The following is a 12,764-nucleotide window of genomic DNA, read 5'->3' on the forward strand; positions in this document are numbered from 1 at the left end:
AAGATAATTGAGAGCATTGTGCTGTGTAGTCTTCAAGGCAGTATCATCAATATCTCAACGGACCTAGTCATAATTTCCTGGGCCTTGGGGTTCGTTACCTTACGAAAGATCTCATTAGTAACCGATAATTACGTGTTCCCCGGTTTGACGGAGAATCGGACAGTAGTTCGCCGAAAAAGAAATGCCAGGATACATTGCCCTGGCCAATCTACTCGAAATCCGCTCTTTTTCAGTATCCATATGCTAGCCGAGGTTTTGACAATTATCGCCACCCCTATAGCTCCGACAACTCCGGCATCTTTCACCCGGTCGGGACACCTTTCGCCAGGATCAAATGAATGAATTCTTTGACTCGTACGTTTGATGTGTGGTAGCCAGGGAGAGAAGCGACACTGGGATATTTTGCCTGCTCACCTAGATAAAGTTTATTAAATATTTCTGACAAGTGACACGAGACTCACGATACGAAGGGTAGCTGTAGAACTGGGAGAGTGGGCACAATAAATGTGTTCGGACGACACCGGGAAGATTCACAGCCAAGGATATTCACAATCAAGGATCAAATGCGAAGCTTATTATAGTATAAATGTGCATTTATCGGATGGCTGTGTTTTAAGACCCATTTTCTAGACGGCAAATGGACTGAGTATCGGCCTCCGTCCAAGTCCCTGACATGCACATGCTCAGTATCGAATCCAGCAGACGCTAGCCCGGCCCGAGTTGGACAGTTGGACAACGGGACAAAGAAGAGCTTCACTCCGATCACAGACCGGAAAGCGGTGACGATTGTGGTTTAAACAGTCCACAGATCCTCGTCAGGAAAGCCATCTCAAGAACTTTTGCCACAGCTTGTAATAAAAGCAGCCAGCTTTGCCTCTAGCGATTTTGTTCCCTGTGTCGACTATTTATCAACCAATCAACCACAACCACACTCGGAGGCAAGATCAGACATCCGTCTACCCACATCATGGGGTCTCTTTCTATTGACTCTCAAGAGCGGCCAGTCCTGGTTTTCGGGGATCAGACTGACATCTTTTACCCGACAATCAAACTCCTCTACTCTCAAACGTCGGCCAGTCCATGGCTCCGATTTTTCCTGCAGAACGCGACGTCCACGTTGAAAGAGGAGATAGATGCGCTAGAACCCAGGCTGAGAGACACATTTGGCGGTGACTTCACCGACTTGTTGCATCTAGCCGAGCGCTTTCGAGAATCCGGCGATCCCGAGGGCCTGGCAAGTACTGTTCTGGTAACTGTCATGCGAGCTGGTGTTCTGGTACAGTGAGTGGTCATTTTACCCCCCGCATAGAAGCCGCTTCTTGACTCTTGATGTGACATAGATACATGGAATCCAACCCCGCAATTCTTTGCTCCAATGAGATCCCGATTTGCCTGGCAGCTGCCTGCGGGGGTCTGTTGAACGCTGCAGCTCTCATGTTTGCGAATGACATGCCTTCCCTGTGCCGTGCCGGGCTAGACACGATCCGACTGGCACGTCGCCTCATTGAGGTTGTCGCCGCGAGATCAAGATCGGTTCAGGATGGCCCGGGCTGCTGGGGCTGGTTGGTGTCGGGCGTAGATGCCAGCAGGCTGCAATCTATCCTCGATTCCTATCACGAGACTAAGGTGCGCATATATGAAACTTGCCTTTTTTTTTTTGGAGAATCCTGGACGGTGTTACTAATACCAGCCTTCTTGTGGCACCAACAGAATATCGTTGAACATAGAAAGCTGAAAATAGCCGGGACTGGTCTCGAGAACGCGTGGCACACCGTCGTCGGCCCGCCACTCGTTCTGGAGGACTTTTTCGGCACATGCCCGTTGGTCCAGGATCTCCCGAAATCCAAGCTGCGAGTCACAGGCCTCGTACACGTAATTTCCGATGTCACGCAGGCCGAGATTGACTACGTAGCCGGCGGCATGACGGCTGTTCTTCCGATTCTCGAGAGCACTCCCCGTGCCAATATTCAGCTGGTATCTTTGGGCGAAGGCGGCCTGCTTTCCGCGCCGTCGTGGAGCGCTCTCCTACAGCTGCTTGTCCGGGAGATTCTCAGTCAGCCTCTGAACATGACGCAGGGACTGTCGGCAGTGGAATCAGTCCTCCCGCCGAACGCTTCGGTGAAAGTCTACGGCGTGGGGCCGTCGCTTCACATTTCAACCTTGTGCGCGTATTTGGAAGGGAAGGGCAAGAAGGTCCTCAATATAGAGACGGAGCCCAAGGCGCCTTCTGATACCAAGGAACCAAGGCGGAACTCTGGGCGCATCGCCATCGTTGGCATGGGCGGACGCTACCCTCGCTCCGGGGATCTAGAGGAATTTTGGGAAAAGATTTGTGAAGCAAAAGCTCTTCACACTGAGGTATGTGTTTAAGTTTCGTGCCCAATCAGGAATAACTGCGATCCCAAAGAAAAGGGTTACTCTTGTTGAACCATTACGGGACTGTCTGGCATTGATATGGCCTGAGAGCTATCATGTGACTGACAGCCGCTTCTTCCTAGATTCCACAAGACCGCTTTGGCTTGGACGATTACTACAATGCCAGCAACTCGCCTTTCACGACAAATACAAAATACGGGTGTTTCCTTGACAACCCGGGGTTGTTCGATGCCCGTTTCTTCAATCTGTCGCCCCGTGAGGCAATGGAGGTAGATCCTGCCCACCGGTTATTCCTGCTCGCCGTCTTCGAGGCTCTCGAGACTGCGGGGTACGCCCGACGCCCGCACACAAAGACGGAAGCGTGTCGGTTTGCGACATTCGTGGGCCAAATCGCCGATGACTGGGCCGAGATCATCAGGCTCCGCGGCGGCGACGCCTTTAGCTTGACCGGAAACCAGCGCTCGTTTGCTGCTGGCCGCGTCAACTACCACTTCAAGTGGGTTGGTCCTGCGGTCACTCTCGACACGGCGTGCTCTTCAAGCATGACGGCGCTAGCCCAGGCTTGCACGTTTCTCTTGTCTGGCGAGTGCGACATGGCTGTTGCCGGCGGAACCAATATCCTTACGAGCCCGTTCAACTTCAACGTCCTCGGCAAGGCGGGATTCACCTCTACAACGGGAGGGTGCAAGTCTTACCGAGCTGATGCTGATGGCTACTGCCGTGGCGAGTTTGTCGGCGCTTTCGTGCTCAAGCGGTATGAGGATGCCGTGGCGGCGAATGACAACATCCTTGCCGTGGTTTTGAGCTCGGCGAGGAATCATTCGGGAAACGCCATCTCCATCACACACTCGGATCACGATGCCCAGGAACAACTCATGGCGGAAGTCCTCCGCAAGGCCCATCTGGAACCTTCGGACGTATCCTACGTGGAGATGCATGGTACCGGTACACAGGTTGGCGACTATGCCGAGATGACGGCAGTGAGCAATGCTCTTGCCCGTGGTCGCCGGAAAGACCCTCTCCGCGTAGGCTCAGTCAAAGCAAACGCAGGACACGGCGAGGCTGTAAGTAGTACACTTCTTTGTCACAGTCTGCAAGCGCATACGACAAACAACCACTGACGCCGTTTTATAATAATAGGGCGCAGGCGCTGCAGCAGTGATCAAGGCCATAATGATGTTTGAGAGGAGCATTATACCACCTCAGGCAGGACTTCCGAACCAGCTCAACCCGCGCTTCCCTCCTCTGTCGGAACTGAACGTGGAGATCCCCACAACTATTACCGAGTTCAAAACTGCCCCGGGCCGTCCGCGCAGAGTTCTATTGAACAACTTTGACGCTTCGGTAAGTAATAAAACCCCATGGTGACCAGTTCGAGCATCCGTCATTGGGTTGGCTTGGTACTGACACCCATACTCTATCTAGGGCGGAAACACCTGCCTGTTGCTGGAGGAGCCGCCCTCGCGGCAGACCGCCTCGGAAGCTGAGTTTTGCCTTCCGTCTACATACACGGTGGTTACTTCAGCGAAGTCTCCCAAGTCCCACGAGATGAACAAACGCAGGCTTCTGGCGTACATCAAGTCGACGCCAAACCTCCGACTTGGAGACCTTGCCTATACCGCCAGCGCCAGGCGTCTACACCACTCGATTCGGTCAGCGTACACGGCGTCGTCCATCGACGAGCTTGGACGCCTGATTGAAGCCGCCATTGAAGCAGCCGCCGGGTCTGTACCCAACGCTGGCACGCGCACCCCCGTGGTCTTTGCCTTCTCTGGCCAAGGCCAACTGCACGCCGGGATGGGCGCGGCTTTGTACCGTCACGCCCCCGCGTTCCGCGACAAGATGACCACATGCGTCCGCATCTGTGAATCCTTCGGCTTCCCATCCTTCATCGATATCATCAGCAACACGACGGTTAAGGTGGCGGAAAGGCCAGCGTGTGAGACGCAGTTGGCCATCGTATGTCTGGAGATTTCCTTGGCCGCCTTCTGGGCTTCCTGCGGCATAGTACCCGAACTTGTCATTGGTCACAGCCTAGGGGAATACGCCGCGTTGTACATCGCGGGTGTTCTATCTCTTGCCGACACGCTGCTTCTGGTCGGCAAGCGGGCTCTGCTGATGGAGAAATTGTGCCAGGCTGGTGCGTTTTCGATGCTCTCCATCGCGGCTCCATTGGATGCTGTGCAGCAGCTGGTCAAGGACTTTCCCCGCGCCTCCATCTCCTGCATCAACGGCCCTACCGCCATCGTCGTGAGCGGTCCAGTGGAAGACGTATCGTCTCTGCAAGCTACGCTCCGCACACGACGGATTCGCTGCACGGTTTTGCCTTTGCCGTACGCGTTCCATTCTGGCCAGTTAGATCCCGTATTGGACGACTACGCCGCCCTGGCACGAAGCGTTCCCTTTGGCGTGCCCAAATTGCCCTTCGCTTCGACGCTGCTGGGCAAGGTTGTCTCGCAAGCCAACCAGATCGACTGGGACTATCTCGTTCGACAAACCCGCGAGGCTGTCGACTTTGTCGGCGGTGTCCAGGCCGTCGACGCGAAGCTGGGAGACTGCCTGTGGCTAGAGCTCGGCCCGGCTTCCGTGTTAATCGACTTGGCCGCCGCTTTTCTACCCCCTCGAACCCCCGGAAAGGCACGCCTGGTCTCCTCGTTGAAGCCCAATGTCTCACCCTGGACATCCATCTCTGCAGCACTCGCCACTGCCTATGAATCACATCAAGACATCGACTGGGCCGGGTTCTACGCCCCGTACGCCACCGGCCTACGCCTTGTTAGCTTGCCTGCGTACGCGTTCGATCTCAAGAATTACTGGCGTCCCTTTCCGGCGCGTACCGACTCAGCAGCAGCAAAAACAACCGTTGCGGCTGCGACCGATTCATCGCTGGCCCTTGCTCATCCTCCTCCTCTCTCTACTTGTCTTCACCATGTTGTAAGCACATCAGCCTCGCTCGTCAAGTTCCGTTCTTCTCTTTCCGAGCCCCAACTCAAAGCGCTGATCGACGGCCACCGGCTGATGGACGTGCCTATCTCACCGGCTTGCGTATTGGGCGAGATGGCCCTGACCGCTGCCGCATACGTCTTCGCGAGGGCGGGGCACCAGGATCTGAGAGCCATCGACCTTGGAACCAGAGACTGCGTTTTCCTGAGGCCCGTTTCTGTTGATCCCGCTCGAGCCGACCAGGCAGTCGTCATCACCGCCGAGATCTTGAACGGGCCCGAGGGTATCGCCGAGGTCAAGATGTTCTCTAACGCACAGGAAGGCTCCGGCCTCGCCGCAGCGCAGGTGAAGGTTCATATCGCGAAGCCAAAACAACTCCATGAGGAGTGGTCCATGGTTTCCCGGTTCATCTGGGAGCGATGTGCCGGTGTCGTTGAAGCTGCCAAAGGTGGTCGCGGCCAGCGCCTCACGCCCGCCTTTTTCTATTCCATCTTCGGACGGACAGTCCGTTACGCGGCGGCCTTCCAGCGGATCACGGACGTCTTCCTCTCTCCCGATATGCAGGAGGGTGTTGCCGAGGTCATCCTTGCGCCCACTCCAGACTCATGCACCTTCACACTCAACCCGTATTGGGTCGACAGCCTGACCCATCTGGCAGGCTTTCTCGTTAATGGTGACCCTGCCAAGTCTAGCGACTCCTTGTTCATGATGAACTCATATGACTCGTACAACGTGGTCGAGCCTTTGGAGCCCGACTGTCCCTATATAGTATACACTCGTGTCGTCAGTCGAGAGAAGACATCGGCAATCGTCAATGTGTATATTTTCCGCGAGGAGCGGCTCGTGATGCAGAACTTGGGCTTGCATCTGCAAGAGATCCCCACGTCGCTCATCGCGCGTATGATCGGCAAGACGGATTTCAACAAGCCTTCTGGTGCTTCAACCGCACGGTCAGCTGGACATAGCAGAGTTTCTCCAGTCGCCACCGTCAATCGTCCAACGCGGGCTGCAATCGAGGTGGTGCTGTCCGCCCAGCCACAACCACAAGAGCCGGAAGCAGAAGCAAACCCCAAAAAGTCTTCGCTCGCCGACACTCTACTATCAATAATTACTGAAGAGACAGGGTGCGAGCTTTCGGACCTGACGGCTGCGACGAGGCTGGCGGATCTTGGGGTAGACTCCATAATGGCCATCCAGATCGCGGAGAAACTCCAAACCAAGCTGGGTCTAGACATCGGTGCCTCTGTATTCCACGAGCATCCAACCCTTGGCGAGCTCCAGACAGTGCTGTCGTTGAGAACTGGCTTGGCAACCGAGAGAGTCGACGTACAGAAGCAGGCTACGCTGCTACCCACGCAGTCCAACGGAACTCAAGGCGCCTCTTCGCCAGCCGTCAGCTTTGGGTTTCCATCAGCGGCTGGCCGGCAGACTGGGCTTTTCGAGGTGCTTTTATCCGCCATCGCAACCGAGACTGGTGCTGAGCTATCTGATATCGATGCTGAGTTTACTGCACTCTCGGACCTCGGTGTGGACTCCATCATGGCCATGCAGATCACTACGACTGTTCGGGAGCAGACAGGCATCGACATCCACCCTTCGATCCTTGTCGAAAATCCAACCATTGGCGCCTTGAAGCGGACGCTCGGACAAGATAAGCCGCAGCAAGAGGAGCAGAAGTCGACACGAGCGGCCAGTGGATCATCGACGATGACATCGGACTATGTTTCCATTGAGCCTGTCCGAACGCCGAGTCCGGCTACGTCGGAGCCCGTAATGGTGGACGCGAGCACTATCCCTTCCATGCACTCCCTGCAACCGGCATCGGCACTTTCGGATGTTATTCAACCCCCGGCGCCGGCTGCGACCCCGAAAGTGAACGTTGTCCTGATGCAGGGTCGCAAATCGTCGGGCCATGTGCCGCTGTTCATGTTCCCCGACGGCGCAGGCAGCGCTTCCACCTACATGTACCTCAAACGGTTCCGCAACGACCGCCCCCTGTATGTGCTAGAGTCTCCGTACCTCCATAGCCCACGGGATTTTAATGTGGGTGTCGAGGAAGTCTCGGCACTCTTTAAGCAGGCCGTCCTCGACGTACACCCAAGCGGAAACTTCCTACTGGCGGGGTACTCTGGCGGCGCCATCTACGCGTACGAGACGGCTCGCCAGCTCATCCTGGACGGGCACGTCGTGCAGGGCCTGTTGCTCTTCGACATGGCGGTGCCCCGGCTCCGACCCGACCCGGGTATGCCGCCGGCCATGAGTCTGCTGCTCCCGCCGGCCATGGTCAAGGCGCGTAACTGGGCCGACCCGGTCGTCATGCGCAACCAACAGATGCACATGGCGCAGATGGTCCGCACCGTCGCCGAATACGATCCCGTACCGATGCCGCCTGGTCGCCGGCCTCGCCACACTTGGCTGACGTGGTGCAAGCGCGGTGTTATCGAGCGCCTCGAAGACGACGCGCGCCGACAGTTGCGGCAGAGTGGTATACTCACAGAGCCGATACCCGACTTCATGGAGGATCCAGCCGTCGGCCCGTTTGCGTGGGCAATCCCACCAGGCAAACCTTTGGGCCCTAATGGCTGGGACAAGCTTGTCGGCAATATCAGATGCACCTCCATTGATGCCGATCACTTTACCATGATCATCCCACCTGATGTAGGCGTTTGAGATCCCCCTATCTTCTGGCGCAGACTGACAAATGTATAAGGTCGCCAAGTTTCAGAAGGCTCTTGAGGATGCTTTAGTATACTGTACTGACGGTTGAGCTATGGACACTCAATGTACATATCCACAGTAAATAACGAGACATGCGACCTGCTCGAGTCCGAACGCCGTAGAATGATTGGCAGAAGTCTCGTATGCTAGGCAGCTTGCTTTTATGGCATGGATGGCAGTTGCTAGGGTGCCCGTCCTCGCTGAAGGAGACAGTGGGATAAAAGAGTAACGCGACGAGATGGTGTGAGCAAGAAGACAAACACATGTGAGATTGCCGAAGGATGGAAATTCGAGGTAGTCGGAAGTTGATGGTGTGTGCAATTACCAAGATGATGGTGGTGGTAGTTTGAAAGGATTCAACAGCAAACTGGTGGAAACAACGTCCCATTTCTCTGCCGGGATCAATCCTCGCTATCTCACTCCGTACCTAAATCATCTTCTTCACCTTCCTCAGATAAATGCGGCATTAAACCCAATTCTTGACGCATGTCTCGGCCACTAGCGATCAAAGTGGAAAACCATGATTACATTTGCACAGAACAACTTATTTACTGATTTGATCAGCCGGGACTTGCTTTATCAACAACTCTAACGCCTTCAATTTGCCAGTACTTTGTACCCGGATTCCTACCCGATTGAGATACCCGCCCTGCCCGACTTTTCATCAAACAGCGCTTCGGTCATATGTGTATGAGAGTAAGGGTAAGGGAGCGGGGGGGCGGGGCATGGGGGAGGCAGGGTAAACATGCCTATACTACGCGCGCACATATATATATACTAGGGCGCCTAGGTAAAAGTAGGGCGGACGCTAGTAGCCGCTGCATTTTGGAATGTTTCTAATTTAGGAAATCCTACTCTGTAGGAGGACTAGTTAGTAAAAGCATGCTAAGCGCCTCCGTCATTCATCGTTACACTTCCCTCATACACCTACTATTACTCTTGTCGTCGGATCTGCTCGAGATATTGCACTTAACGCCTTACATGAACTAGTCTCGAGCAACCTGAGTCACCTTGAATGTCAAAATCAAGCACCTATACAGGCACGCATAGTCAATGTCTCTCATTTCAGCTCCGAAGCTAGGCTACTCAGGGAGAGTCAAGACGCAGATGAGAGTTGGCTCAGTATTCTACGTCAATGGGCTTTTGTTACAGAGATCCGAGTATCTCTTTGCGCCCGAACTGAGTTAGATCAGGCTGCTCTCCAGACCGAACTTCAAAAGGTGCCCGGCCTGGTCTTGGTTGGTAATGTGAAGGAAGGAAATCCCGCCCATTGCACCATTGGAGTCAGAAAGGACCAGACATTCGAGATACATGCAGGCACAGAACGACTTCTGAGGCCTCCTCTAGTTTCCTTGGCAGAATTGGCAGAAGAGCTTGCCATCCAGAAACCTGCATACGTGACCAGTCATGCCGCACGCTTCCGGGCACTACGTGCCTTTTTTTGTCATCGCCAACTAGGCGTCTTCCAACAAGAGACTTCGAATTCAATGTTGAACCGGCCGAAATTGAGGAAGCAGGATAGGTTGAGCTTTCGGTGTCATACCGCGGATCTTCCAAAGCAGGGGCCTGGGTTTCGACCTTCTGCTTGAGTAATAATCGGAACAGCGAACGAATTCATGTGCCACGACACCATACCAACATAACTAGTTGTATTAGGCTCTCAAGTGCTGAACAATATAGACGACAACTAAGGTACCTTAGAGTAATGCACATATCCTTCATTGGAGATTATATATACCTTTTACAATGGGCGTGTCTGTTCTGAGGGCTTTGAGGTGGAGAGCCGCAATGAGATGTATCAAAGCAGTCGAAGATCATAACCCATCCATATTGTTTCTTGTTAATATTTGGGTTAAACATAATGGCAAGGGGATAGATGTAGTCGAGTGAAGCTAGAAAAGCCCATTTTGGGACTTTTTGGAGATGTCTTCACCTCTGCCGTAAGCACGTAGCTTGGAGGGAATACCGCCTCGATGTCTGCAAGTTCTAGACCCAAGTAAGAGAATCCTGCTTAATGTATAGCGTCGTTACGTACAGGATCAGGAATTCTCCCAAGGGATTTGAAAGGTTCGTTGGAGCGAGCAACGCGACCACATTTGCGTCTACGCAGATATAGTCCAAGTCTCATTGAACGAATTTTGGTCTTTCAAAAGCTGACCACTCCGAATCAAGGTATTGCATGCCGATGAAAACTCTTGAATTGTTGCGCAGTATAGCCGTTCCCTGATTAATGGCAGCGAGGATGGAAGTTTCCAAGGACAACGGCCACTTATATAGCCGATCCGTCTCTAACAGGGGAAGCGAGGGCAACATCACTTGACTCGTTGGCACGAATCTGACAACTCCATTCTCACATCTGTGTACTCGGGACAATCTTTTCATTCGCTCTCGTATTTCACAGGTCAGCGACCGTTTGCCGTGCGTATACCTGGCAAACTAATCTACTCGTACCCTCTACCTCAAAAGAAACAGATGACGCGTATTCCTCCCCAGAGTTACGAATTAGCCGACCAACCCCCTTTCCCAACTATCCATCCTCTTTCTCATCCAAGATAGAGAGAGAAGCGCCCCCCGATGCAGGGGTTCATCGCCCTTCCGAGCTAAAAATCCATGGCCTTGAGAACAGCGCCGTAGCTCTCTACTTACAAAGCCGAGAAGCCACTGCCAATGTCCGCCAGGAATTATCCAGCTTTGGCAATTTACTTGTCGCACCTGGAAATGTCATATGAGTTTCTTTTCCCTCCTCAAAGAACACATCTAGCGGGAGTGCATTCAAAACGTACTCAGTACGGGAGTTGCCGGTGGTCAGGCTGACGCACTCCGCGGGCCACTTGGAGCCACCGTCGCACTTGGAAGGGCATCCGCCGGCGCCGAGAGAGTTCTCAATGACCTATATTTCGCCGGAGTGAGTCATATTTTACTGTTTTCTCATTGTAATCAAGGTAACATAAAATCGGGAGAGGAGGAGGGGGGTTGTGAACGTACACAGCAGTGGCTTCCGTCCTTGTACTTGCACTGGTACCAACCGGCGCAGGCCTCGGTGGTGGCGAAGAAGGCCAGGAAGGCGACGGCAGCGGAGATAATGCGGACCATTTTGGAGAGGATTGGGTTGATGGTTTGGTGATAGTGGTAAAGATGGAGGGTAATGTTGTGTTGGAAGTGAAGCTGGTGTTGTTTCTGGGTTGGTGATTGTTTGGAGAAAGGGGTAAGATGCAGATGTATTTATATTCGATCGAGACTCATCGACAATGGATGGATCCCGCAAAGATACTTCCTGTTCTCCTCAAAGTCTCCGGTTTGTTCGTCCCCCGATACCCTCGAAAGGAAGCATTCGCCGCCCATTTCTTCGGTGGGATACCCTCAAACCTTGCGTTATGCGTATTAGAGTGACCGGTAATGAAGGGATCTCTGCGCCTACTCCTATCCCTCATAAGGGCCAATTACTCAATATTGCATATCCATATATAACACGCTCACGGCATCTACTAATTACTAATTAACACTTTTTAAGATAAACCTCGAGATATCAAAGTCTATAACTAAACCTCCTCCTCATAACTAACCCCAATAGGCTTATCCATAGATGAGAAAACTTAGACATTGCTAAGTATTTAGCGCGAGGAACTGTGACTATCCCTGCAAGTGCCAAGTCATCCTTTCCACCACTCCAAATACTGTCAAAATGGATCACGTCTCTTGCCTGAAGATGTTGATGATGAGAACGGTCGACGTAAACGGTAATGAAGCGATACGGAACTCAATCCTCATGACATCTTTGTTGCATTTGTTTGGCGGAGAGATGCAAGTCAGGAGATCTGGATGGGATAGCAAATGATAGATCGGGTATCCCGGTTAATCAAAAAGAAGGGGTCTGGAGGACATTTCAGATAAGCTATTTGATAAATAAGATTTGCCTGCGTTATTATAAAACAATATTCAAGCATAGAAAAAAGGGTATCAAATTGCGAGCAGGCCAGAGCAACCAACTGTGACACAAATTATTGAAGCTTCGATAATGATGACTCCGGCATCATCGCTTCCTGTTCTGCACTATCTACCCAACTGATTAGGCCGTGACAGGGGCTGGAGTGGGAATCGGGTTTGCCAAGTCGGCGGACCATGACCGACCCTCGTATTTTCTCTTCTAGGCTTCCTCAGATTCCCCGCTTCGAAACTCTTCCTACAATATTGTTAGCAACCTCCTGCCGCGCTGTAACACCAGGCAAGATGTTGGGAAAACAAGAGACCTGCTTGCGGTCTATGTGCCGGTTGGGGGTAAATACAGCGAACGCAAACCGATTACGAAGCAGAGAAGAAGCACGCCGTACATCAAAGCCTACAGGGAGGTCGGAAGTTACTGAACTACGTATGTTGAACAGTTCATCCCGGGAGCCCATCTAGCGGGCGCGGCTAATCTCTTCCGCCCACATCTTTGAAGTCAACCCACTTGCTAATGTTTACGCAGTCTCTCGGGGTGTGCATAGGCTTCGTTTTCCAAATTGCTTTTCGCTGACATGATAAGTTTTACAAATAGCGGAACACTTCGCTTTATGTTATAGTGCGGAACTATGATTAAGTAATACGAAACCTTGACTTATTAGTACGGAACTATGCTCGTGTTGCACGACAGACGATTTGACAAATCTTCAGTATAGTCAGCAGTGGCATAATGAAATAGGGATAAGTATAGTTATTACATTACTTAGACTGAACTTCTAGGCCTATAG

At 52.7% G+C, this 12,764-nt stretch overlaps 2 protein-coding genes across 2 annotated transcripts; one reads left to right on the forward strand and one right to left on the reverse strand.

The window, feature by feature from the left end:
• Positions 1-967: 967 nt before the first annotated feature.
• CORC01_04733 (beta-ketoacyl synthase domain-containing protein) lies at positions 968-8,086 on the forward strand (the record flags this gene model as incomplete). The annotated part of the gene is made up of 7 exons (XM_022616380.1): positions 968-1,281; positions 1,341-1,626; positions 1,711-2,358; positions 2,499-3,440; positions 3,517-3,720; positions 3,802-7,977; positions 8,030-8,086. 7 exons carry the CDS (start codon positions 968-970, stop codon positions 8,084-8,086), a joined length of 6,627 nt encoding a protein of 2,208 aa, XP_022477231.1.
• Positions 8,087-10,736: 2,650 nt separating this feature from the next.
• Positions 10,737-11,130, reverse strand: CORC01_04734 (uncharacterized protein; the record flags this gene model as incomplete). The annotated part of the gene is made up of 3 exons (XM_022616381.1): positions 10,737-10,749; positions 10,821-10,927; positions 11,023-11,130. 3 exons carry the CDS (start codon positions 11,128-11,130, stop codon positions 10,737-10,739), a joined length of 228 nt encoding a protein of 75 aa, XP_022477232.1.
• Positions 11,131-12,764: the final 1,634 nt, after the last annotated feature.

This window comes from Colletotrichum orchidophilum, assembly GCF_001831195.1.
Source record: "Colletotrichum orchidophilum strain IMI 309357 chromosome Unknown Scaffold_31.1, whole genome shotgun sequence".
Taxonomy (NCBI): domain Eukaryota; kingdom Fungi; phylum Ascomycota; class Sordariomycetes; order Glomerellales; family Glomerellaceae; genus Colletotrichum; species Colletotrichum orchidophilum.